This window comes from Astatotilapia calliptera, chromosome 22, assembly GCF_964374335.1.
Source record: "Astatotilapia calliptera chromosome 22, fAstCal68.1, whole genome shotgun sequence".
Classification (NCBI taxonomy): Eukaryota; Metazoa; Chordata; class Actinopteri; order Cichliformes; family Cichlidae; genus Astatotilapia; species Astatotilapia calliptera.
The window spans coordinates 36,238,943-36,264,167 of record NC_137442.1 but is presented as its reverse complement, the minus strand read 5'-3'; the positions used below and the strand labels follow the sequence as shown (position 1 = coordinate 36,264,167).

The following is a 25,225-nucleotide window of genomic DNA, read 5'->3' as shown; positions in this document are numbered from 1 at the left end:
TTTTAAGAGCAGTGCTGATATCTGGCGATTCAACCCTCTGTATTCCTGTTAGAAGGTTCCAGTTTATTTTGACTTACCTGACCGTCCAAAGACAGATCTGTTGGACCTATTCAGGATGTCCTGACACACAGCGCATCAAACGTTTTTGCATGCAGCACGCTAACAATGTGACAGGAGGAAGTGTTGTGATTCCAGGCTGAGACCTGGTCAGAGCCCTTCCCCCACACTGAATACATACAGGATACCGAGGCAGCTGACCGCCCGCTCATCACTGTCACAGATAGTTTTGCTTTTGCACAGCTGTCCTGCTGAGTGTGCCTAAAGCCTGGCTGTGCAGTCTTTTATATTATGAGTTTCAGAGAATTCATTTACCTGCCATACTTTTCAACATGTGACAGCCAACACGTGGTTAAACATGTCTGCCGTTTGTTCTTGTATTCCAGCTGACCCTCTGGTTGGAAGCATCGCCACACAGTACCTGACTAACAGAGCTGAGCACGACAGGATAGCCAAACAGTGGACCAAGCGCTACGCTACATAGAGCAGCTCCAGGACCCCAGCGCCTCCCCCAACACACACACACACACACCTCCTCTCTTCTGGAATCTATGGAAGCACACCCGCCCCTGTCATCCACCCCCCCAACCCCCGAGATACAAACTGTTATTTGTTCCATGCTGACTTGAAAAGCTTCTTTTTTATACAAAGAGTCTATTGGGATTGTATTTTCCAATACACTGAATGTTGATATGGTCATGAAAAGCTTTAATACTGTTATTGTTCTGTTGATGTTGTTGTTCTTATTGTTGTGGCATTGTTTATAACATTGTTGCCGCCCGTGTCATTCTCTTTATCTAAAAGCGCGTGTGATGAATTCCTCCCGTTTCATGTGATGTAAAAATGTTCATACTGAGTGAGTGCATTTCATTTTGTTTGTGTTTTCCAGCTCATGGTCAATATTAGTGCATGGCATCAGGACATGTGTTCATGTAGTGGACACGTAGTCCCGATATTTCTGTTCAGGCAGAACTGTGGCATGGAGTGAGCCCATCATCATATATGACAATAGTGCTTAGTTTGCTGTACACTTAATGCCTTGTGAGAACATACATACTCATCGAATACTCAATAAAACACTGGCTGTCATGTGACACAGCTTCTCTCAGTCTGTTGTTTTAATTCAGCACTGCGTGATGTCAGCGCGTGCTCGTCGCTGTGACCACTTCCTGTCAGAAACGAGCTGTCAGAGGCTCACCGCAGAGACTGAATGATTAGAAGGTGAGAGGTAATTCCCCTCTGGGTCAGACATGATTGTGGCATCTGATGCAGTGTTTTCAGTCACTTTCTAGTAACGTGGATCCGTTCTACTCGCTCACGCAGTACAGACTCGTTTGTTCCCGAGTCGGTCACAGCTGTGCACTTATGTAACCGTGTGTCTTACTTCCTCTTTGTGCTGTTAGACAAAAATTTCGACAACACAAAGCGTCGTGACTGAGTGCACGTTCAGCCTTTATGGCAAAGACCTGCGTCCCGCAGTGCTGCTGGTCACTGATGTTCTGTCTGCGAGCCGTTTGAATCAAGTGAAGGCGGAGCAGCACCTCCTTACCCCGAACTGTGACTGCAGCCGTTCATCACCAACAAATTAACTCCAGAGCAAAAAGCACAGCTAAATACTTAAAGGGGAACGTCCTCATCTAAGTTTGTGCAGACGCGGTTAACAATAAAGTAATCCTGCATGCTGACACATTTACTTTCAGACTGTAGTCCAGGGCGAGCTTTCTTTTCTTGTTCCCAGTGACGTGTTTGGAAGATGCTCCGACCACCACACGTCAGGTCAGTGACGTCTGCGCTCCCTCTGCAGTCCTCCTCTGACACTCAGCTGACTCGAGATGAAAACAGTGGACTTGTCATGTATTTGTCATAATTCAGAACTAAAAGCAAAACAAATCTTTAGTTGTACTTTTCCACTTTTATTATTTGCAGTGTTGACTTGTTTGTGACGGCACTATTTTACTTATTTTATTCTTCCTTCCTTGTGTTCTTGTGTTGATAAAGACTTTAAAGTCCTCTCAGAGAGCCTCTATGCTGACAGTAGGTTCTAGCTTGATTCGTTCTAAAATCATATTTTCTCAGTCTGCAGCTGTGAGCACAAATCCTGAAAAGCATTTTGTTTTAAACACTATTTAACCACCTTTGAGGTTCATGCTGCTGTCAAATCATCAAATCATCTCTATGTACTCTAAGGAGCTTGGAAAGAAAAGCGTCTGGACTTTGAGTTGCTTGAGGACGTTTCACCTCTCATCCGAGAAGCTTCTTCAGTTCTAAGGTCAAATAGTGGAGAGAGATTTAAACCTAGTGGGAGTTTCCGTTCTCTTCAATGTGCACAGCGCAGTCCAGGAAAGGCAAACAGTCGTCCTTTGTGTCTTCCCTGGTGAACTTGATGTTTTTATCCACAGCGTTAATGTGCGCAGTGAAGGATTCCACTTCTTGTGTCTTGATTTTGACCCAGGTGTCGTCTACATATCTGTACCAGTGGCTGGGTACTCTTCCTTTGAAAGAACCAAGAGCCTTCCTTTCCACTTCCTCCATGTAAAGGTTGCTACAATAGGTGACACGGAGGAGCCCATGGCACAGCCATGTTTTTGTCTGTAGAAGCCTTTGTTGTATTTGAAGTATGTAGTGGTGAGGCAGAGGTCTAACAGTGTGCAGATCTGATCGTGGTGAAGTTGGTCCTGTCCTCCAAGGAGCTGTCTTCTTGTAGTCGTTTTCTGACAGTCTCCACGGCCTCCGTGGTGGGTATGCAAGTGAAGAGAGAGACTACATCAAAGGACACCATGGTTTCATCTGGATCCAGGGGAAGTTTCTGGACCTGGAAGTCGGTGGAGTTCTTGATGTGATGTGGGGTGTTCCCCACAAGTGGTGCAGGATGGCAGCAAGGTGTTTTGAAATATTGTAAGTGGCTTATGCTGCTGACAATGGGTCTGAGTGGGACACCTTTGCATTCATACTACTAACAGCCCTGATGAACTCACATACTCAAGAGTGACTGCTGTGCACGCAGGTGATGTTGTGATTAATGCTGAGGTCTTAGGGGTAGACGTTATGGGCCAGGTGTTATCATGAAAGTACTCTACCTGGATTTAAACAAGGACATGAAAAGCTGAATGGGGCTTGCACAGCTAGAGGTCTGAGTGTGACAGTGGAATGCTTTTGTGTTTCCATGGTTTGCATAGACGCTACAGAGCATGGCTCAAAGTGATGGAGTGTTCTCCTTTGGTTTCACAGCTGCCAGGCAATAAAACCTTCTAGTCCAAATCCATCCTTTAACTATCAAACATCCCTCATCTGTCTCCACAGCTATGAAATGTCTCAGACAAAGATAATAACTTACAGAGAACACAACAAGATATTTATGTGCAGATCAGATCAAGATATTCAACAACAGCACGTGTGCACAAGTAAACCATCCAAGTTGTGCTCTCAGTGTCAGGGGAACAACAGAGAATAGCCCACTGAGGCTGGAGACGGAGCATATGGGAGAAGGATGCAACACATAACAGCAAAGCTCATTGGCTAACAGAGCTGAGAGGAGACCACAGCAGCCTCCCTGAGCAGGCTCCAGCAAACCGTCACAGTGACAGACATCCAAGAACGGGTCTCCAGCATGAGGACTTGGACAGCATCTTCAAAGAAGAACCTTTCATGTGCAGTGAAGATATTTACCTGTGGACACCTTAAAAATGAGGTCTGACTTACTGTGATTCAATTTGTGATTCCAGCATTTTGTGATTTGTATCTGCAACAGTTCCCACGATGCCTTTTTATAGGCCAAGTACAGTTCAAATGAGTGTGTTTGGAGGAACCTGAATAAATCTACTGGGTGAACAGTGGGTTGGATTACAGTGAATTACAGGCGCAGCCGTCGCAGTAAACTACAGACACAAACACTTGTTGATGACAGAGCTACATCCAGCTTTGCTTTGTGCGTGAGGCCCTGCTTTTGGTTTCTGTGGGAAATTCACTTGTTACAGCAGCACAGTGGACTAAAGGAAAAGCTGAGTGAGAGAAATATTAGAAAAAGTAAAAACAAAATAAAATAAATAAGAAAAATAGTGTGATGGTTACTTTATGCAGTCAAATGCACATTGTTTCTTTTTATAAGTATGTAATAATAATAATATGGATGTATTTTTAAAAAGCAGCAAGCTGATCTTTTTGCCACCTCCTCCCATTATTCACGCACCACAGATGTAATGTTGTGAAGGAGAGGTGTGCACACACACAGTGAAACGTAGGTGATCAATAGAAGTGAAAGGCCAACGTTGTTCTTTGAATAAATAAGCGCCTCGACTCCAAATAAGATTACATGGATGTGTAACATGTTGGAGGCAATAAGCAGATTATCACCATGCTGAACAACACAAACTCTACATGGCACAGTTTTGGTGGAGGGGACCTGATGTTGGCTCTCGTCTTAGCGCTTTCATTCTGAATATTCACAAACACGTTTATAGGCAGACAGAGCTATGGAACGCCAGGACTGCCAAAATGAAATAAATAAATATATCATTAAAGAATTAATTAAATGTGTCAATAATTAATTAAAATGTGAAATACATAAATAATTAGGACCCCAGAAAAGGAGGATGCTCTGAGGGACTGTTATGACACCACAGACTGGGATGTGCTCCTGAGCCCACATGGTGAGGACATAGAGGGGGCGACACACTGTCTTACAGACTACCTCAACTTTTGTGTGGACACGGTCGCCCCTGCTAAGACGGTACGGTGTTATCCTAATAACAAACCGTGGGTAACACAGGAAGTCAAAGCTGTCCTCAACATGAAGAAGAAGGCTTTCAGGAGCAAAGTGAAGGAGGAGATGAAAGCAGCACAGCGGGAGGTGAAAGGCTGCCTGAGGGAAGCAAAGGACACCTACAGGAGGAAGGTGGAGCAGAAGTTGGAGAGGAACAATATGAGGGAGGTCTGGAATGGTGTGAAAACCATCACAGGCCACAACACCAAGAAAAGCACAGTGGGGGGGACTGTGGAGAAGGCAAACGAACTCAACAACTTCTTCAACAGGTTTGACCAGCCCACAACCCCCCCACCCTCACCCTCACCTTCACTACAGAGTCCTCTCCCCACTCTCCTACCTCCCTCGCTTCCCCCCCTTCCTGACACCATGACACCCCCCTCCTCCAATCCCTCTCTCAGCAGCAAGACATCTCCCCCCCTCCCCTCCTCCCAAACATCTCCCAGTGTCACAGTGGATCAGGTCAGGAGACAACTGAGGAAGCTTCGCCCCAGAAAGGCAGCAGGCCCAGACAAGGTGTGTCCTAGGATGCTAAAGGCGTGTGCTGCTGAACTTGGGGAGCCGCTACAACGAGTCTTCAACCTCAGTCTGCGACTGGGGAGAGTGCCCGCCCTATGGAAGACATTCTGCATCGTCCCGGTCCCTAAAAGGAACCGGCCCAATGAGCTGAATGACTTCCGACCGGTGGCACTGACGTCACATCTTATGAAGACTCTAGAGCGGCTCTTCCTCAACCTCCTCCGACCACAGGTACAACATGCCCAGGACCCACTACAGTTTGCATACAAGGCGGGTGTCGGAGTGGAGGATGCCATCCTGTACCTCCTACACAGAGCCCACTCACACCTGGATGGGGGAAAAGGCACGGTCAGGATCCTGTTTCTTGACTTTTCCAGTGCCTTTAATACCATCCGGCCCTGTATGCTTCAGGAAAAACTGAACAGGATGGAGGTGGACCCCTGCCTGGTGGCCTGGATCTCCGACTACCTCACCGACAGACCACAGTACGTCAGGCTGAAGGACATCACGTCTGACACTGTGGTCAGCAGCACCACAGGGAACTGTGCTGTCCCCTCTTCTCTTCACCCTGTACACCTCTGACTTCTGCTACAACTCTGAATTATGCCACATTCAGAAGTTTGCAGATGACACGGCCATCATGGGGTGTATCTGGGATGATCAGGAAGAGGAGTACAGAAGTCTGGTGAGGAACTTTGTCGCATGGAGTCACACAAACCATCTGCAACTCAACACCTCAAAGACTAAGGAACTGGTTGTGGACTTCGGGAGGTCCAGAGAAGGTCCACTGCCGGTTCAGATAGAGGGGGAGGAGGTGGAGGTGGTCAACAAGTACAAGTACCTCGGGCTGTGGGTGGACAATAAACTGGACTGGTCATGCAACACAGAGCACCTGTATAAAAAAGCCCAAAGCCGACTGTACTTCCTCAGGAGGCTGAGGTCTTTTAACATCTGCAGGAAGCTCCTGAGGATGTTTTACCAGTCGGTGGTTGCTGGAGTACTTTTCTATGCTGTGGTGTGCTGGGGGAGCAGCACAGCAAAGAAGGACTCATCCAGGCTGGAGAAACTGATCAGGAGGGCTAGCTCTGTGGTCGGCATGAAGCTGGACACTCTGGTGACAGTGGCAGAGAAAAGGACATTAAAGAAACTGCTGGACATTATGAACAATGCTGGGCATCCTCTGCACACGGCCATAAACAACCAGAAGAGTCTGTTCAGTGACAGGTTGCTTCTCCCCAAGACAAGAACTAACAGACTTAAAAACTCCTTTGTCCCACACGCCATCAGACTGTTTAACTCCTCTCTGGAGGGGAGAGGGAGGGGAAACAGGAGGACAAAGGAGGGGGGAACAACTAAGCTGTAGTGCCTCTTCACCTCACTGTGCAATACCTTTTGTAAATAGTCAACAGTGCAATAGACTCAATACTTGAAATGTGCAATTCATTCACTTGTATTTTTATTTTTTATTCCTATTTATTCTATTTATCCCCTTCGTATATTTTATTTATATTTGTCTCTGTATTTATATATGTGTGCGTGTGTGTGTGTGTGTGTATATATATATATATATATATATATATATATATATGCTGTGCTTTTTTGGAAATCGAATTTCCCAGGGGAACCCACCCGAGGGATTAATAAAGTTCTATCTTATCTTATCTTAATTAATTGAATTTGTCAATAATTAATTAATTACATGTGTCATAACTATTTATTTAATTAATTAATTCCAATTTTAATTAATTATTGCCACATTTAATTAATTATTTAATGGTGTATTTAATTAATTCATTATGGCAGTCCTGGCGTTCCATACAGAGCAAGCTGGGGCAGGACGTGCAGCAGGTGAGGCTGGATAGAGACGGAAGTGTGCTAACAAGTGAAACGTGTGTGGAGAAGATGGAAGGAGCACTCCGAGGACCGATGAAGGTGGAAAATGAGAAGTGGAGCACGGATGGAGGACATTTAGTGAATCGGGATGTGCAGAGGATTAGTAAGGAGGAAGTGAGGGCGGCTGTGAAGAGCATCGACAGTGAAAATGTGGTTGGTTCAGGTGACACACCTGTGCAGGTACGGGGATGTCTACGACAGACAGAGTGGAGTTTTCTACCCACAGTTTCGGGGAGTGAGAGGAGGCCTGTAGAAAAGAAAAGAACTGTACTGGTGCTTATTTTCAAGAACAAGGGTGATGTGCAGCTAGCAAACCATAACCATGAAGCTGTGGGAGAGAATTAATGAAGGGGGGTCAAGACGAGAGGTGACGATCCGTGAGCAGCAGTCAGGCTTCATCCAGAGAAACACTACAGATGTCAGGGATCCAAGAGAACTGTGGAGCTGTGTGAGGAAGTCCGGAGTGGCAGAGCAGTCTGTGTGGACAGGATGTACGAGGAGGGCGAGAGGGGATGAGGTGCGTGGCAGGAGTGACAGATGGGTTGAAGACCGCTGAAAGGAGCAGCCAGAAGAAGATCATTTACTCAAGTCACCACAAACTAATTACAGTCTGAACGTGCAACTCTACAGATCCCTGAAGACCTTCAGCAGGATGTTTTTGTTTACTTAAGTGCTCAGGATGATCATTTCAGGATTTAAAAAGAGAAAGTCTTGCGATAGTTTAGAATGATGCTACAGGTGGAGAAAACGATGCAGTACGGTTCATTTACGCTGTTGTTGGCTTAAATATGTTGAGTAGAAATATCTTCAAATTAATCTTAAAAATGCTTTTCACACAGTACGAGTGCACCTAGTAGTGGGTCTGATGTGTTACCATCTGCATACTGATCATTCCAGGCAACATTTTTCCAGTCTTCTCAATTTTGGTGAAGCCCAAAGTTTTGTTGTCAGCTGACAGGAGCTATGAACTGTCCTTTAAATGAACTCAGTGCAGCCGTTCTCAGGCTGAACATTAACAGTAGACAGGTTTTATTAATTCAATTCAATTCAGTTTTATTTATATAGCGCCAAATCACAACTGAAGTCGCCTCAAGGAGCTTCATAGATACAGAGAAAAGCCCAACAATCATATGACCCCCTATGAGCAAGCACTTTGGCGACAGTGGGAAGGAAAAACTCCCTTTTAACAGGAAGAAACCTCCGGCAGAACCAGGCTCAGGGAGGGGCGGGGCCATCTGCTGTGATTGGTTGGGGTGAGAGAAGGAAGACAGGATAAAGACATGCTGTGGAAGAGAGACAGAGGTTAATAACAGATATGATTCAATGCAGAGAGGTCTGTTAATACATAGTGAGTGAGAAAGGTGACTGGAAAGGAAAAACTCAATGCATCATGGGAATCCCCCGGCAGCCTACGTCTATTGCAGCATAACTACGGGAGGATTCAGGGTCACCTGGTCCAGCCCTAACTATATGCTTTACTACCTGAAGGCACAGTAGTAAGGTGTGCTTGGGTTCTTACATCATTTCCGTTAGTACATAACTAATCCAAATGTGGAACATCCACGTGTGGATAATAACAGTAAATATGCTGCATGACAGTGGAGACGCGTGCAGGGCAGCAGTGATAAACTGGTTCATGGACAGGTAATGGCTTTCTTTCCAGATGAATGTTAGACAGCTTCTGTTATGACTGCATGACAGAAGCATAACAGCATCCTTTGTCCGGTGTGTCCATCATCCTCCACTGCACATGTCCAAACCATCTGAGCCTTGCTTCTCCAGTGTTGAATCGGTCTATTTAAACCTAAAACAGGATCTTTTTGTAAACGCCACATGCCAAATACTTTGGGCGCATAATCCAAACCAACGCATGCGTGAAAACACCGAATAACGCAGAAGATTTCTGGCAGAAAGCCAAAATGGAAACTCCGCCGACTAGTGGCAGCTGCGGGACGAACACTTCCTGTCACAGGCGCGCTTAGATCCATTGCGAACGCCAAGTTGTTTTTTGTTATTGTTCGCAATAGTACCAGGAAGTACACTGTCAGAACCTACAAAATAAAAGCACCACATCTCAATTGGCAAATCCAGCTGTTGACACCCCATGATGGGTTGAAATACACGTACCAATCATTTTAGGCCAAGCAAAAAGATGAACCCTGTGTATTTGTAAAAATTAAAAATATAATGTCAATGTGTAGTTTAAGCAACATTTTGGAGTTGCAAAATTAAAATAGTACTACCACTACTACTATACCTACTACACTACTATTACCATTATTATTATTATTCTTTTTTAAAATTATTATTATTATTAGTGGTAGTTGTAGAATTTCGCACTTTTGCTGCAGAAAAAGGTTTTTGTCTTTAAGGGGTCCCACTAGAATGGACCTATACAGTACTGTATGTTGTAAAGTGTGTGAATAAAATTATAATAATTAACAATACAACAACTTTTGTATCTTTATCGTCTTCATTTTAATATCATTTTTGAAAGGGTCATATAAGATATTATACTTTTAAGGATAAATATGCACTATCTTGTTCTTGTGCTGATGCCTTTTCGTGTGTTTTCTACAGTCATTGTGTGTGACCAATTATTCCCATGAGTTTAATGTGCTTTTATTTTGTAGACGTCGGCGGGAAGTTCCCGTTTCCGTACTGTAGCGCGTGAACCTGACGGCGGCGAGTGTAGTCAGGCGGCGGAGGGACACGCGCGTAGGCTTTGCACACACACACACAAAGAAAGGTATCTAACAGGAGATATTTGTGTAACGGCTCATAATATTGTAACACTGTGTGTCGCGTGTATGTTGCGGAGGGCGTTAGTCTGACAAATGCGCCCTTTAATCGTCAGAGGAGAGTTTAGGACTGTGTGCATCCTGTGGCTGGGTCAGTGTCGACGGATGTAGCTTTAAAATGCGAGGAAAAGCTTTGAGCGAACGGCGGGTTCTGTTTGTTTCTGTCTGACGTCGTAATGTGAGGCCTGAGAAGCAGCTCGACAGCCCGAAGGAGCTTCCTGACTCCTTTATCCGAAAGTTCCCCGCAGCTGAACATTGTTGCGGTGTAGCATCGGGGTTCGACTGCGACATCGCCCCGCCGATGCGTTTCTGCTTTTCCACTCACGGGTCGGTGTGAGGTGGTGTTTTGGTCCCTGGTGTTGACCAGAGCCGGGCCCAACTGCTCCATCAGATGTTTCCTTTGTCGCTGCCCAACGAGCTAAAAATAACAGGCAACATTAGCTCAGGCCGCAGAGGTTCCTCACACGGAGGATTTAAACTAGTCCAACCAGTTTACTCGGCCAGTGTCGCTCCAGGCCTGAGCCGTAATGTGATGGAGGCAGCCATGGCTGCACACTAGAGCTTTACAGTCCATAGATAGAAAACGCCAACCTGTTACAGTTAACGCGTGTATCCTACGAACATTTCAGTGCAGTTAGAGCTTGAACTCAGTGGCAGCCGTGGACGTGTTAGTGGACCGTGTCAGCTGTAGTAGGTGGATTTAATACGTCAGAGTCCTGCAGCAGCTCGAATAATTTCGTTTTATTATGAAATATCATTTTAAATGAATGTTCATTTCCCAGGCTCGGTATGTCGGATGAAGATTCCCGTGCCAGCACAAGCTCTTCCTCTTCTTCCTCTTCGACCCATCAGCAGCAACAGCAGGAGGCGAACCCCCCAAAGAAAAAGGACAGTAAAGCCAGCATGAGCAAAACCTCCAAACATCTGTCCACCAGTGCTAAGAGGTGAGTGCAGTGATGCTGGGTGGAGTAGAAGAGCGGCGCCTGTGATGTCACACAAGATAAGCTGGCAGCGTGGAAAGTTTGACGTGACTGTTGCAGGCGTGGGTTTGTGGTGATCTTTGCAGAGTAGCTTCGTTTCTGGTTATCGTCATTCCTCTTTGTGGACTTACAGTAACGCGTTTTACTGACTCCGATCTGATTTTGCAGAATTCAGAAGGAATTGGCTGACATCACCTTGGACCCTCCACCAAACTGCAGGTGAGTCGTTTGTAACACCTGGCTCTCTGACGTGTTTCTCGTGTTTTATCTTCTCGAATAAAGACTTTATGATCTGTCACAAGTTAGTTTTTCACTGCACAGAATTCTTTAGTCATGTTCATGTCGACGTCTGTGTGCGAGAGTGGAATAAAAATAAGACCTGTTTGTGGGCTAACAAATGATTGATGAGCACTTCCTAATTAGATCCTCTTTCTCAACTGTCTTATTTGTGGTCGTTGAACAAGAAAAACCAACTTCTAACCTCATGATTATGTCAGAATATCACTGGAAACGCTGAGGCATTTAAAAGGAAAATAAAATAACCAGCTACACTGAAAGCAGACTGTTTTCTAGCTGACTGGAGGGAAAAGCTGTCCAGGTGGAGGTCTTTATCTACATCTGCTCGGTGTACATCTGTGGAACCTAGAGGTTTGGAGGAACAGGCTCCTGGTGGGGATTCGGGTGTCCTGCTGGTGGAACAGCTTGTTTGCCAAATGTCAGACAGGTCTGGCAGGTTTGGCTGCAAAAGTGAATGATGAGCATGTGCTGCATGTGGCGCAGCTACTGGAAGTCTCCTGCTTTTATTTAACATCCTGTATGCTGCCGAGGAGTTTCAGTCAGCACACACCTGGCTTTGCAGAGCTTCCTTAAGTCTGTTTGTTAGGCATATCATCATGGGATGGATTCTTCTGTGCCGCTGAAGTGAAGCCGGTACAGGCTTTTGTTTTTGTTGACACAGTAAGTACTCCGAGCCGAGCCAGGGGTTGGAAGGTACGAGGCTCTGGCTGACTCGATGCTCCCGGCTTCTCCCAGCAGGTTATTGGCTGCAAAGTAGGAGGTGTGTGTGTGCGTGTGTGTGTGTGTGCGCGCGCGTGCGTGCGCGCGTGCGTGTGTGCGCGTGTGTGCGCGCGTGTGCGTGCGCGCGCGTGTGCGTGCGCGCGCGCGTGTGTGTGTGCGTGTGTGCGCGCGCGTGTGTGCGTGTGCACGCGCGTGTGTGTGTGTGTGCGTGTGATCCTTGTACCCCTTGTTTGTTTGTTTTTCATACAAACCAAGTTATTACACATTATCATTTCAGTGCAGTGACTCATTGTTCTGCTTTCTTGGTTATGCGACTGATCATGACCTGTAGTTGGAGCTGTTGTAGGAGTGAAATCCTTTTACTCCCCTATTATCTGCAACATCAGTAAAGATGTGTTGTATTCCTCTTCCTTATTCTCACTATTCTTCCAGCATCTCTTGTAGAAATACTTTTTCGAACACCCGTCTTTATTGCTAAGCTGTTTTTATCCCTCAGCTGTAGTTGAAGTTGGTGTAAACCTGCAGTTCAGAGACAGAAGACATGACAAATACAAAAGCTTCTAACAGCAAATGTGGAACAGCTCACATCCAACACGCTGAACGTGTGCATAACAAGACCTCTTTACCCGCTGACCCTTAAACTATGTTTCCACTGTTCCTTTAATATCCAGAGAGCTCATCAAACTGGTTAGCCCACACTGGCACTTAACCAGTCTTTGTTCAGCCTGCACCAGTATCTCCTTTGCGCTTCAGCCGGTGAGTTGAGGATGTGATAAGCTTTTTATGGGATGGGGACTCTGCTGCGCGTCCAGGTGAACAACCTGGACAACCAAGTTTGTGAATGCTTTCAGCTCAGGTGTTTAAAATTGATACCACAGGTGCATCTACTAAAACTCTGGGGCGAGGTTGAATCCCAGCGAGCTTGACCTGGAGGTCAGAGGTGGCTGAGTCCGGCTAGGCAGTGATCAGTAATGTTCCCAGGCTCCTCCACAGGCTTCTTGGCTGTTCATCCTTCGATTTACTGCAGGTTCAGTGCTCAAGTTATTTATTTCGTTCTGTATAGAAATAAAGGGCCAAGCACGTCAAAGAGAACAAAACACGAAGAAGAAAATCTGAGGGGTGTTTAACATTCTCACCGTGCTCCTCAGATTAGCTTCTAATCTGCCACAATGCCGTCTTTGTTTTGACTGAGCTGCTGCTGTTCTCTCTTTATTTGTTTAGAAGATGGAAATGATTTAGAAACTTTTGTTTTTTCAGACAAAACTATTTAGTGACCTCAGCGACTGACACACCGAGTGAGCAAAATTAAGATGTGTGTGTGTGTGTGTGTGTGTGTGCGTGTCCTCTCAGACTGAATGATTCTGTTCAGTTTCACAGTTTAAATAAACTCTGTTCGTGCACATCATGATCAGTAGGTTTGGGTTCTTCCTGCTTCATTTGGAATCTGCTCATCAGAGTAGGGCTGTTCCATGTAACCATATATATCACATGACGATATAAAAACATCCATTGTTTCATTTTACGCTGTCGTTTGTTTCGTGGTGTCGCAAAATAAACTGTTTACAGCAATATTTGTTCATGTTTTGATGTCACTGTAGTGGCTATATTAATTAGTTCTCTCTCTAATATTTAATATAACCACACTACGGACGGACAAGCGCCTGTTTTTATGCGTTGTCGTTAGCAACAACGACGGTAAAACAATCGCGTGTCCGCTTGTTTATGTTCCACATAAACCTTTCACAATAAAGCTCAAGATCCTGTTGAGACTTTTCAAAATAAACTGAATCACATGAAAGATGCAGATAATTTACGGATGAGAAGTAAAAAAAGAGCCGCCAGGTGCTAAAAAATAAAGCTTAGACTCAAACGTTAGAACTTTTCCCCGCAGCACGCCGTGTAATAAATACTCACAAAGAAAACGGCGCCGTTACAACTTATGTCTAAAAATGTGTCGTTTCATGCGTCGTTAAAACTCCAGCTACACGACGCCCAGCTGGAAACACGTCACACAAGTCGAGCTGCCTGAGATTCACAGAATTGTTACATTTGTGTGATTTATATCATTATCAGGACGGTAGATGTCTTATATCGGGACATGAGATTTTGGTCACATGGCACAGCCCTACATCAGAGTATGAGCCAGCTGTGCACTGCAGATGTTGCTCACATGCTGTTGAGTCACTTTGTCGTCTCATTTCTGTCAGAATTCGTCGGCACCCCGTTTCCACTCTTCAAATGGACATTGGAGAGAAGTCTTGTGACTAGTTTCCCTCGTCGTCAGCACTCCTCTGTTAACAATAAGACACTGACCACTGGGAGTGCTGCACACGCCCCCTTTTCCTTTACTACAGCCGTCACAGGCGCACTGCCTCCTGCTCTGTGCTGCTTTCATTCACTGTTTCATTGCTGTTTTTCTCCATGCTGCCTCTTTGATTTAGTGCTTGCTTCCCAATTCTCTTGTCTTGTGCTTGCAAACATCATATCTCCTCTTGGGATGTTGCCAGATTGCTGACGTTCCACAGTCAGTGCACAGGGAAGCTGAGGAATGTTTCAAGCTGTGTACAGTAGGGTAATCTGTGCTGCAGAGGTTTGGTAATGATTTATTTTAACATTTGCTGTGTCTTGTTGGTTCTCCTAATCACAGCTACAGAAACAGGCAGTTCCTAATGTGAGCCACATGCACACGAGCCCTCTGTTTAATAGCAGTGGCCACCTCGCTCCACGTGTCTGCAACAGTTTCTCTACAGCTATAAAGAAGCTCCCCAGTCTTTACACGTCCTTCACCTTTGACAGCCTCATAAAGCAGTGCTGAGCTGCTGCACATGGAGACTTTCACTTCCTCTAACCTGTCAGCAACTGATAGCTTCTTTGGACCAACATGTATGTGTGACGGATAATCTGAGCATTAAATATTAACCAGTTTAGAAGCCATATAAACACATCTGAGCATTTGGCAGCTTTTGTTCAGATACCTTTTGTTTTCCACGTGGAGAAGGTCTGAGTGCTGCGAGTGACAGATGGGTTTAAGATGGAGGTGGGATTAAATGAGGGATTGACCCTGAGCACGTCATTGTTTGCAGGGGTGAAGGACAGGCTGACAATGAGGTCAGGCAGGACTCTCAGAAGGCTGTGATGCTTGTGGTCTGTAATGAGCAGAGAGCCGTACAGGCGGAGGCACGTGAGAGGGAGACGGTTAGAACAGCCAAGCTGCGAGCGAGTAGAGGAAGTGAAGGTGGGTTTAAAAAGCTGCGAAAGAGAAAGTTTACACGGTGGAGATGGCGAAGCTGGAAGTGGCAGAGCTGAAGATGCTAAGATCTACAGACTGAACAAGATTAGACTGAAGTGCTTAAGAGGGACGGCTCAGGTGGAGCATTTCAGAGACCCTGTTAGAGGTGACGTGGTTTGGACGTGTGCAGGGAGGGATGGTGGATGAATACGGAGCTCCATCCTCCCCTTGTTGATGGAAGGAAATGGATGGGACAGTTAATGAGTACACCTACAGTAAACAAGCACGTGGGGTTCTTTTTTGATTTATAGCCCGTGAAAGCGTTTTGGAGCCTGTGTGGGTTCGATGTACGTGTCTGGACGTTTTCCTCGGTTATTGATTTCCATTTTATTTGAGCCTAAAATAGAGTTTTTGTTTCTGGATGGATGATGTATCACTCTGGATCGTTTTCAGTGAGGCAGTGTCAGCGCTACAACATGAGATTCATAAAGCACTGAGAGAACATTTACAGGCTGATCCGTTAGATTCAATTGGAGGTCCTGTAAGGAGCGTGGAGCTGTTGCATTGCAGAGCGTTCTCACTCCCGAGGCGTAACATGTCGACGTTTTGTCACGTCCCGCGGCGTTCCTGAGGAACGCGAAAGGAGACCTTCGGCGTTCTTAGGGTACGCGGCGGGTTATGGCTGGAATCCAGTGCAATAGACGTTCCAGCCCTGTATTCCAGCCCTAAACCTAACCTTATCCCTAGCCCTGACCATAACCTTATTCCTGACCTTAACCAGGTCTTTAATGATGTTAAATAGCGTGTTTCTAAGCGATTTGAAGAAAAAGAGCGAACATGTGTAGATTCAGTCCAGAGGGTTCTCATATTTCCTCTGTTTTCCGAGGTCGTCATTTAGGAACGTGGTGGGTAGCCAAAAACGTAATATGGTGACGATTTGTCACCTAGCGTAAAATGTTACGCTTTGGGAGTGAGAACGGGTTGTGCATTGAGCCTCCTCTCTGCAGTCATTGGACTGTGTCAGTCAGGCAGCTTATTACAGTGTTTCTGAGAGAGCAAAGGTTTGAGTTGGAGCAGAATAAGAGGCTCATTCAAACATGAGCGTTGATTAATGTGGACTCTGTGCTGAGGCAGGAATATTGGGAAAAGGGAGCAGGCGTCAGCGTGGGCTTTGAGTGTGACAAGAAGGCTGTGTGCAGGGTAACGATGCCAGAGGACCACAGCCTGATACAGGATACACACTGATACTGAATCACTTCAGGGTTTATTGGAGGTTCATGTAATGCTATTCATTACCCAAATGTAAGTAATTACAGGGAGACCATCAGCCTTGCTCAGTATTTGTCTGGATGAATGAACTGCATTAGGGCTTCATCCTGCCACATGAAGCATCGTCCCTCCACACTTTTTGCTTCAAAGTCGGATCATCAGGTCATGAATTACCCCGTCCAGCTTTTCCTGTCCCAGTGTTGACAGTGTTGATATCATAATCCTGCCCTTTCTTCAGTTGTTATTGAGAGAGAAACGACATGCAGTGCTGTTAGTGCAGTGAAAGCAGTCTGTACCCAGGATGCTCTCAGCTGTGATCAGTGTTCGGCTTCATTTGTTTACACAAACAGACACTTGAGGTTGCAGAAATGCTGCGTGTGGACGCGCTCGCTAACACAGCCACTGTTGCATTTTTTCCAACAAAACAAATCGAGGTGCTGAGTCGGTTTTGTTCTGGAACCTTTGAACCATCCGCCGGATGTTTGTCATATGGGAACGTGGCCATAATAAGAGACTGTGCGTTGCATTTACTTTGTAAGACACACACACTGATGTGTCTTAGTTTCAGGGTTCGTACGGGTGCTTGAAATCCTTGAAAATGCTTGAATTTCAGATGTGGTGCTTAAAAGTGCTTGAAAGTGTAACTGCATTTCATTCTCCACAAATAACTGTCTCACTGAATAGTTTTATTTTTTAATAGATAAAGAAATAAAATGAGTAAAATGTAAAAGCAAAATGTCTCTGCCTGGGCTGCCTTGCACCTCTGTGGCTCTGTTTCAATATGTGACCCCGCCCCTCCCCTAACTGTGGGGATGAGTGCGCTAACATACCTGCAGCTGCTGTTTTAATGAGTGTTTGATGGAAAACAACAATGGCGGAGTTTGCGCTCTGCAGTCACATGATAGGTGAGTCCTAGTAAATAATTTCCCAGTACGTGTACGTTACACATGCTCATTTTTAACATTATGATGATTATTTTGCTGTCAAACCTGCTGGAGAAATGATTGAAGTGCACTGAGTGTGATGCAATGCGGCAGCGCTGTTATACAGTTAGTTATGGCCTGGACATTTATGGAATGTGCTGTGAACTTAGCTAACATTACTTAGCAGTAGCAGTAATATGAGTTACTCAAGTGAAAGCTTTAAACATTAGCCCGTTACACAACTAGCCAACTTCAGGCTTTCTGATGAACCCTCTGGGGTCGACGGACGCAACATGTGGCATGTGGTTGTTTAGGAAGAGGGGGATCTTTAGGAGTGACACGGGCGAGAGACAGCGAGTGAAAGAAATGGAGAGCGAGTTTTGAAACATGATAGATTTGTGTTTGGAGTCAAGTTAGTGTGTCGTCTTGTGTAGTTAGTGTGTAGTGTGGTCGTTGTTTTGTTTTGTGTGTCAGTTCTACAAGTGAACGTCACAGTTGCTGTAAAAAAGCCACCAAAGGCAGATTGCAGTGTAAACGCTGCCTCCACATGGAAAACAAGTAAACAGTACCATAAAGCTTTGTTGTTTGCAAAACTTGTGCATATTTTTAAAAATGTACAAAATGTACAATTTCTATTTGATTCTTTAAACATGTTTGTGGTTTTTACAGTCAGAAATATCACTTTTTTCTACTCATGTTTTAAATTTTGTCTGAATGTAGATAAATTGTGCCGATACAGTTTGTCAAAATGAGAAAGTAACAGATTGGCAAGATAAACCGTTTTTAAAGGTGAAATATAGAGAACAAATCAAAAGTAGTTCACATTTTCACATCTTATTTTTAAGTGAAATGTGCATTTTGAGTTTATACATAAAAAGCTTGCTGGAAAAGCTTGAAAATGGACCTTGAAAGTGCTTACAAAGTGCTTGAATTTGACCCTGAAAAAGGCGTATGAACCCTGTAGTTTGTGATCCTGTTATTTTGCAGTCAGGGAAAACCCCTGTGCCACTCCATACGTTCATCCCATAGGTGATTTAAAAACAAGTTGTCAGTTCAGTCACACATCTGTCCTTCCTTCCTTCCTTCCTTCCTTCCTTCCTTCCTTCCTTCCTTCCTTCCTTCCTTCCTTCCTTCCTTCCAACAGTTAAGAGGAGATAAATTGATGAACCTGTGTCTGGGATCAGTTACATTCAGCCTGAACAGCTACTACTTCCTGATTTATTAATTTGATTTCACACAGTGTGGAGACACTTTAGTTTTTATAGATCGGGAGGTCATTGGTGTGCTGTGGATGTTTCCAGCATGTTGTCCTCTGCTCAGTGTTAAAGGTCAAAGAAAAACACGCAACAGCTGAAATGTTCTTGCATGTTGCAGAGGTCACCAGGGGAGGGCTCCCATATTGAAAGGAATGACAACAGTGATGCAGTATTATTGCCCACACGAAGCACTGAGTGGGCTTTATGTTCACAAAGAGGAGCTGCAGCCTCACCGGTACATTTAAGAAAGGCTGTGCAATGTATCGAATATACTCGCCGTATCACGATGGTTACTATGGCTTCCTCCTAACCATCGAGTATAGGTTACCATGGCAATATTAAGCTTCCTGCACGTCATTCACTGCGAGGCTTTTTCTTCTCCCAACACTCTGAATGCATCAATTAACCCCCCTCCCAACCAGAAAGTGTTCTACCCTGCGCTGAGCACGCGTTTCTCAGTCTGGATTTTGATGTCGAACAAAATGCGACAATCTGCAAAATATGCTGTGAAAGTATTGCTGCAAAAGGGAGCAGCACCAGGAAATTATTCCACCAGCTGAAAAGTCATCGACTGCAAAATGAAGACAGTTTTAAACATGTGAACGTCTCCCCACACACCAAAGAAACCTCTGAATAAACCAGCTGTGATACGAACTACGACTATCGCTGAGTCCATGTTATTGCTTATCAAATGTGAAGTATATTTGTGCTCTTCTTTTGCTGCTGGTTCAGTGAAGTTTGGTCGGAGCGTGACGAAACCTGCAGCTTTGGAATCTGTGCGAGCTCAGCTTTAAGACAACGTGCCGTTTGTTTGGCTGCATGAAGTCAAGAGTTCATGGCTTTGTTGTTTGTGTTTACATACGTGTTGCAAAACATGACTGCTCTTTAACTGTTTGGTGGTTGTAGAAATGGTTTATACGAGCTTTTAGCTGAGATTCTGAGGTTTCTGTGGTTACCACACATGTTGATATTTACATCAAAAACTTGACTTGATGGAGGCTCAAACTGCAGCTCACCCCCTCTGCCCCCAGGACTGCAGGTATTGGGGCTCAAGACATTATAACAAGTGCTCAGGGAGGGGCGGGGCCATCTGCTGTGAGAGAAGGAAGACAGGATAAAGATATGCTGTGGAAGAGAGACAGAGATTAATGACAGATATGATTCAATGCAGAGAGGTCTGTTAACACATAGTGAGGTAGAAACACCCAGTGCATCATGGGAATCCTCCAGCAGCCTACGTCTATTGCAGCATAACTAAGGGAGGATTCAGGGTCACCTGGTCCAGCCCTAACTATATGCTTTAGCAAAAAGGAAAGTTTGAATCTTGAAAGTAGAGATAGTGTCTGTCTCCTGAATCCAAACTGGAAGCTGGTTCCACAGAAGAGGGGCCTGAAAACTGAAGGCTCTGCCTCCCATTCTACTTTTAAATACTCTAGGAACAACAAGTAGGCCTGCAGAGCGAGAGCGAAGTGCTCTAATAGGGTGATATGGTACTACAAGGTCATTAAGATAAGATGGGGCCTGATTATTTAAGACCTTGTATGTGAGGAGCAGGATTTTAATTCTGGATTTAACAGGAAGCCAAAACAGGAGAAATCTGCTCTCTCTTTCTAGTCCCTGTCAGGACTCTTGCTGCAGCATTTTGGATCAGCTGAAGGCTTTTCAGGGAGTTTTTAGGACTTCCTGATAATAATGAATTACAGTCGTCCAGCCTGGAAGTAATAAATGCATGAACTAGTTTTTCAGCGTCACTCTGAGACAGGATATTTCTAACTTTAGAGATGTTGCACAAATGGAAGAAAGCAGTCTTACATATTTGTTTAATATGTGCGTTGAAGGACATGTCCTGGTCAAAAATGACTCCAAGGTTCCTCACAGCGTTACTGGAGGCCAAGGTAATGCCATCCAGAGTAAGAATCTGGTTAGATACCATATTTCTAAGATATCTCGATATATATCGCGATAAAGCCTAAAAATAGATCGTCCTTATATCGCCCAGCCCTAATAGGAAGTAATAGAATATCTGTTGTTGGCACAATCTGGATCTTGACTGATGCCTCGTGTCAGTTAAACTAGGATATTGATCTGGTCAGTTAAGTAGCAGAGGACGCTGTCAGTCAGTTTCAGTGTTAATGGAAATGACAACAGCTGCAACAATGAGACAGGAATGCTTGTACAGGTGGAGCCCACTGACATGCTTCCACTCCTCAGCTTTTGAATGTTTTTTCACTAGTTTCATATTTGGTCAGGGTCACTACTGGCAGCATGAGGCGATGCCCTGGAGAGGTTAGACATACAGGAACAAAGACAATCATTTGTGCAACCTTTGATTGGACAGCACGGGTGTCAGCTGGCTGAGTCAGAGACATGATTATTCAGTGACATACAATAACTCCTCCCGACATTTATTCATAACCAGCATGTATCAGACGTTAGCCATCAGTTAATACTGCAGCTTTCACCGATGGGTTTCAGTTTGTGTTGCTTGATAAATGCGTTGCTCTGCTCTGCCTTCACAGCAGTCATGCTGAAATATTGAGGCAGTGGGCCCTGATGCCAAACCAACGATGAGGTATGACAACAAGGGACAGTCCAACAGCAAATACTGCGTTACCTGTGCTGTGTTGTATTGCATACAAATGACGCCACAGCAGGTGCTCGTGGAAAAGAGGCAGCGGTGATCTGAGTGATTATGGGGGTGGCTGTAGCTCAGGAGGTAGAGCAGGTCATCTGCTGATTGGTGGCATGAGCTGTCATGTTAAAGCAGACTTCTCTTTTTACCTGCACTCGCTGTCTCACCTGTCTCCTGTATATTTTCTGCCTTATAATCAGTCTGTGTGATTATAGCTGCAACGCTTCAGATGACGTCTGATTCCCTCGTTGCAAGTCAGACAAAAATGTCTTTTCATTTAAGAATGAAGCAAACATCAGCCTGCAGAATCATGCAAGAAGGCAAAAATGCTGCTCAGAGCTGATTTAGCTCTAAGAATATTTGACTCATTGCTTTACCTGTTCTTTCTTTAATAGCTTTGTTTTAGTTTGGAAGGAGGAGCGGCACATAAATGTCCGGCCCTTCATTGTCCTGTGTCTGTCAGCACTACAGCACTGCCTGACATTTCTTTCTCCTGTCGCCACCAAGAACACAGACGCGGTGACGAGGTGCTGTTTGTGTCCCTGAAACCTGATGTGTGCATCACATGATTTTAAAATAAAGCGCCTCGAGGCGACTTTTGTTGTGATTTGGCGCTATATAAATAAAATAGAATTGAAAATGACTGTGTGTCAATATTGGTTCATTTAAACATTCGTTTGTGTTTTGCGTGAAGTTTTCCATGAAACAAATCGTGTTTTTCTCCACGTTTGCGTCGAACGTCCTAATGAATGAAAAGGCAAACTGTGAGGTGTATCTGGTGTTACTCTGTCAGGCATCCAGTGATGTGAAAACACCGCCAGCGTTAACGTGTCTAACTAGCTGCTGTTGGATCCCATCTACTGCTCAGTCCTTGTGTTGTCTGCACAGCCATGTGAAGTCCATGTCCCAGTCTACTGACAGTGACTCATATGGTTGTAACGAGCAGTGATGTGGGGATTAAAAACAGGGCTTTTAGATGAAACAACACTTCCTGCGTGTCAGCCCAGTTGGAGCTGTCATTTTGAAAGTTACACAGTTGATGCCGAGTGTTTGTTCCAGCCTGTTGGTGTGTAACGAGGAACGACACTGTGTGATGGTTGGATATACTGATGCTTATACTGATGTTTCAGGTGTTTTCCAGGACCCGTGCATGATGGCTGTCATCTTACATCCTCTGCAAAAGCACCAGTGTACTTTTTTACGATGTGGAGATATCATTACTACCACAGTGCTGTGCATTTACGTTGCCTCGTGCAGGCAGAGACGAGCCCAGACATGCCCCCCCCCCCCCGACCATTTAATACACACCTTCACACCTTCTAGAAGTCATAAGCCTTTAAACACACAGCACTAGTGTCAGAGGTTTGTTCCTGATGAGTGGAGAGACTGCAGTGTGGGCGTGCTCTGACTTCACTGTTAGAGTAGTGTTTGTAGAACTTCTTGTCTTTCAAGTGCCAGGAAGATGATGTTGTTGTGTGTGTGTCACATTTGGTGTATAAGAAAACTGATGCGAAGATGAACAAACATTTATGAAGGTGTGGGGTGTCTGAGTAACACACTGTGGTAAACTGTGCAGTGATACTGTTTTAGTTTCAAAGTAACCGTTTCATTTCATCCCCAGAGTGAAGACTGAAATAAAACCTCAGTGCTGAGCTTGTGTATCATTGAAGAACCACTAAGTACTTGTTTGTGTTCTCCAGCGCCGGCCCTAAAGGAGACAACATCTATGAGTGGAGGTCCACCATCCTGGGCCCTCCAGGCTCCGTGTACGAGGGGGGAGTGTTCTTCCTGGATATCGCCTTCACACCAGACTACCCCTTCAAACCACCCAAGGTGAAACTGAATGCTTGCTATTCAAAAGACATGAACGAATGTTTTATTTCAGATTGTTCACTAGAGGGCGCCTCTGTCCTGTGGAGAGTAGCTACATGAATTTTAGCAGCTTAACTAAGTTTCAGACCTCATGTGGAAACAGTTTAGCCTCATGTGTGACTCTTTTCAAAGAGTGTGTGGGGAGGGGGGGCATGTAGTGCTGGCCTTTAAACCCACGAGCTGCTGCTCTTCTGTAATGTTGACTCTTGAGTGACACTTGATTGTAACGAGCTGTATTTTTATGGAGTTTCTACCTGTGTGATCAGGTGACGTTCCGTACGAGGATCTACCACTGCAACATCAACAGTCAGGGCGTGATCTGTCTGGACATCCTGAAGGACAACTGGAGTCCCGCCCTCACCATCTCCAAGGTCCTACTGTCCATCTGCTCCCTGCTCACTGACTGCAACCCAGGTGAGAGCTTCACGTGCATACAAACTCTGTTAGACTTACAAAACCGAGATATCGAAGCGTGGATCAGATCCTGTCCAGATATCGACGAAGCCAGGGTCTTCACTGCAGTTGTAGCTTCTACTCTGACATGCAGCAGAGCGCTAACGTTGGCAGCAGAGTCATCAGTTTAGATGCATGTGCGGCTTGCTGCAGCTTTACCGTAGTCAAATGAATCAGCACGTCTGAAAAGCTCGACAGCAATGCTGTTTCTCTCAGCCGCATCAGGAAAGCTTCTCTTGTACTTAACATAATGTGCAGTTCCATGAATTTCAGTGTTTGGGTCCTGATACTCCACGGTGTGTTCAACAGCTGCCACATAAAAACTGAAAATAGGACCATTTTTGTGATCCAGCTTTAAAATGAATAAAGACCTTTTGTCATGTTGTTTTCATGCTTTATCCATGTAGGACTTCAAAGGAAGCTGTGGTACAATGTAACTGATCAGGTTAAACTCCTGTGGCGTGGTGGTGCAGTGGGAAGTACTGGTTTGACCCACAAGCAGATAAGACGTTGGGCTTCTACATCAGCCACGACGTGTAGCTTCAATGGTAGAATAAATGTGACCAGCTGTGAGCGCTCAGTAAGGCTGTATTTCAGACCAGTGCGTGTCCACGGTGAGCACTGTGGAGTGTCCTGGGCCAGAGGGGTTTTTTCTTCTACGTAACAACAAAAAAAACACACACGACATTCAGCCTGTGTGTGTTTGTGATGACCGGTTTCATCCCAAACAGGACTGTCACCCACACACAGCTCTGTGTACTTTGCTGTAGTTTTTCAGCCCAGCTGGAGGTGTGTAAATAAAGTAACGTGTTGTTGTTTTGTTGACAGCTGACCCTCTGGTTGGAAGCATCGCCACACAGTACACAACAAACAGACCTGAACACGACAGGATAGCCAAACAGTGGACCAAACGCTACGCCACATAGTGGCCCGAGCTGCTGCTGATTGGACGACCTGGGAGGAGGATTTGTTTTTTTAATCTTGGAACTGAAGTCTTCAATCCTGACATTATGTTGTTTATTGTATTAAGTTATCCTTTGGCCTGACTATAATCAGATCTGCCAGTAGCACATTTAGTGTCTCCTCTTTGAATAGTTTGCCCGTGCTTGACGATGGGCATTAATACTTAACTACTAGATGAAATGTGTCAGCATGATTCCCAGTCAGTGGTGTCAGTGTAAATTTCCAGTTAGTGTTGCGAGCTGCAGCCGTAGTTTACAGGCTGCACTTCTCAGTATTTGTGTGCTGCTGAGAATAAAGAGAAGCTAACGTTTACCAGCACCCATTTCTGCTTAAGCTCATTCACATATTGAAGTGACCGTCTGAAGGTTTTCTTACTTTGTCACAGCGAGCAGTCACTCAAACACTGGGATAACTGCGCTGGGACCCGAGGGCCGCTCTGGCGTTTGCTGCCACGCTCAGACTTAGAGAAAGTTGTTTCCACATGTAGACGTGTTTAGGTGGATGTTGGTTGTGGTTTGTGTTCTGTACCGATGAAGAGCAGCACTGTTTCTCCCTTTAAGGATTAAACATGAGCAACCAAAGCGACCCACTTGTTTCCCATC

General features: G+C 45.1%; 3 protein-coding genes across 7 annotated transcripts in view; all 3 read left to right on the top strand.

The window, feature by feature from the left end:
- The window catches only part of LOC113014189 (ubiquitin-conjugating enzyme E2 E2-like), a 65,610-nt gene extending 64,459 nt beyond the window's left edge, over positions 1-1,151 (top strand). For both annotated transcript variants that reach the window (XM_026155555.2, XM_080295806.1), the window contains one exon: positions 444-1,151. In XM_026155555.2, coding sequence (XP_026011340.1) covers positions 444-541 — 98 coding nt within the window. In that variant the 3' untranslated portion in view covers positions 542-1,151. The remainder of the gene's footprint in view (positions 1-443) is intronic.
- The window catches only part of rpl15 (ribosomal protein L15), a 110,069-nt gene that overhangs the window by 77,494 nt on the left and 7,350 nt on the right, over positions 1-25,225 (top strand). The window lies entirely within an intron of this gene.
- ube2e1 (ubiquitin-conjugating enzyme E2E 1) lies at positions 9,838-25,208 on the top strand. Of its 4 annotated transcripts, none has more exons than XM_026155583.2 (6): positions 9,838-9,977; positions 10,812-10,973; positions 11,178-11,228; positions 23,036-23,168; positions 23,474-23,621; positions 24,489-25,208. In XM_026155583.2, the coding sequence occupies exons 2-6, from the start codon at positions 10,819-10,821 to the stop codon at positions 24,584-24,586; spliced, it is 585 nt and encodes a 194-aa protein (XP_026011368.1). In that variant the 5' UTR covers positions 9,838-9,977; positions 10,812-10,818; the 3' UTR covers positions 24,587-25,208. The 4 variants fall into 4 exon arrangements, with proteins under 4 accessions (XP_026011368.1, XP_080151936.1, XP_026011365.1 ...); XM_080295810.1 differs by having other exon boundaries at positions 9,904-9,946; XM_026155580.2 differs by having other exon boundaries at positions 9,920-10,719.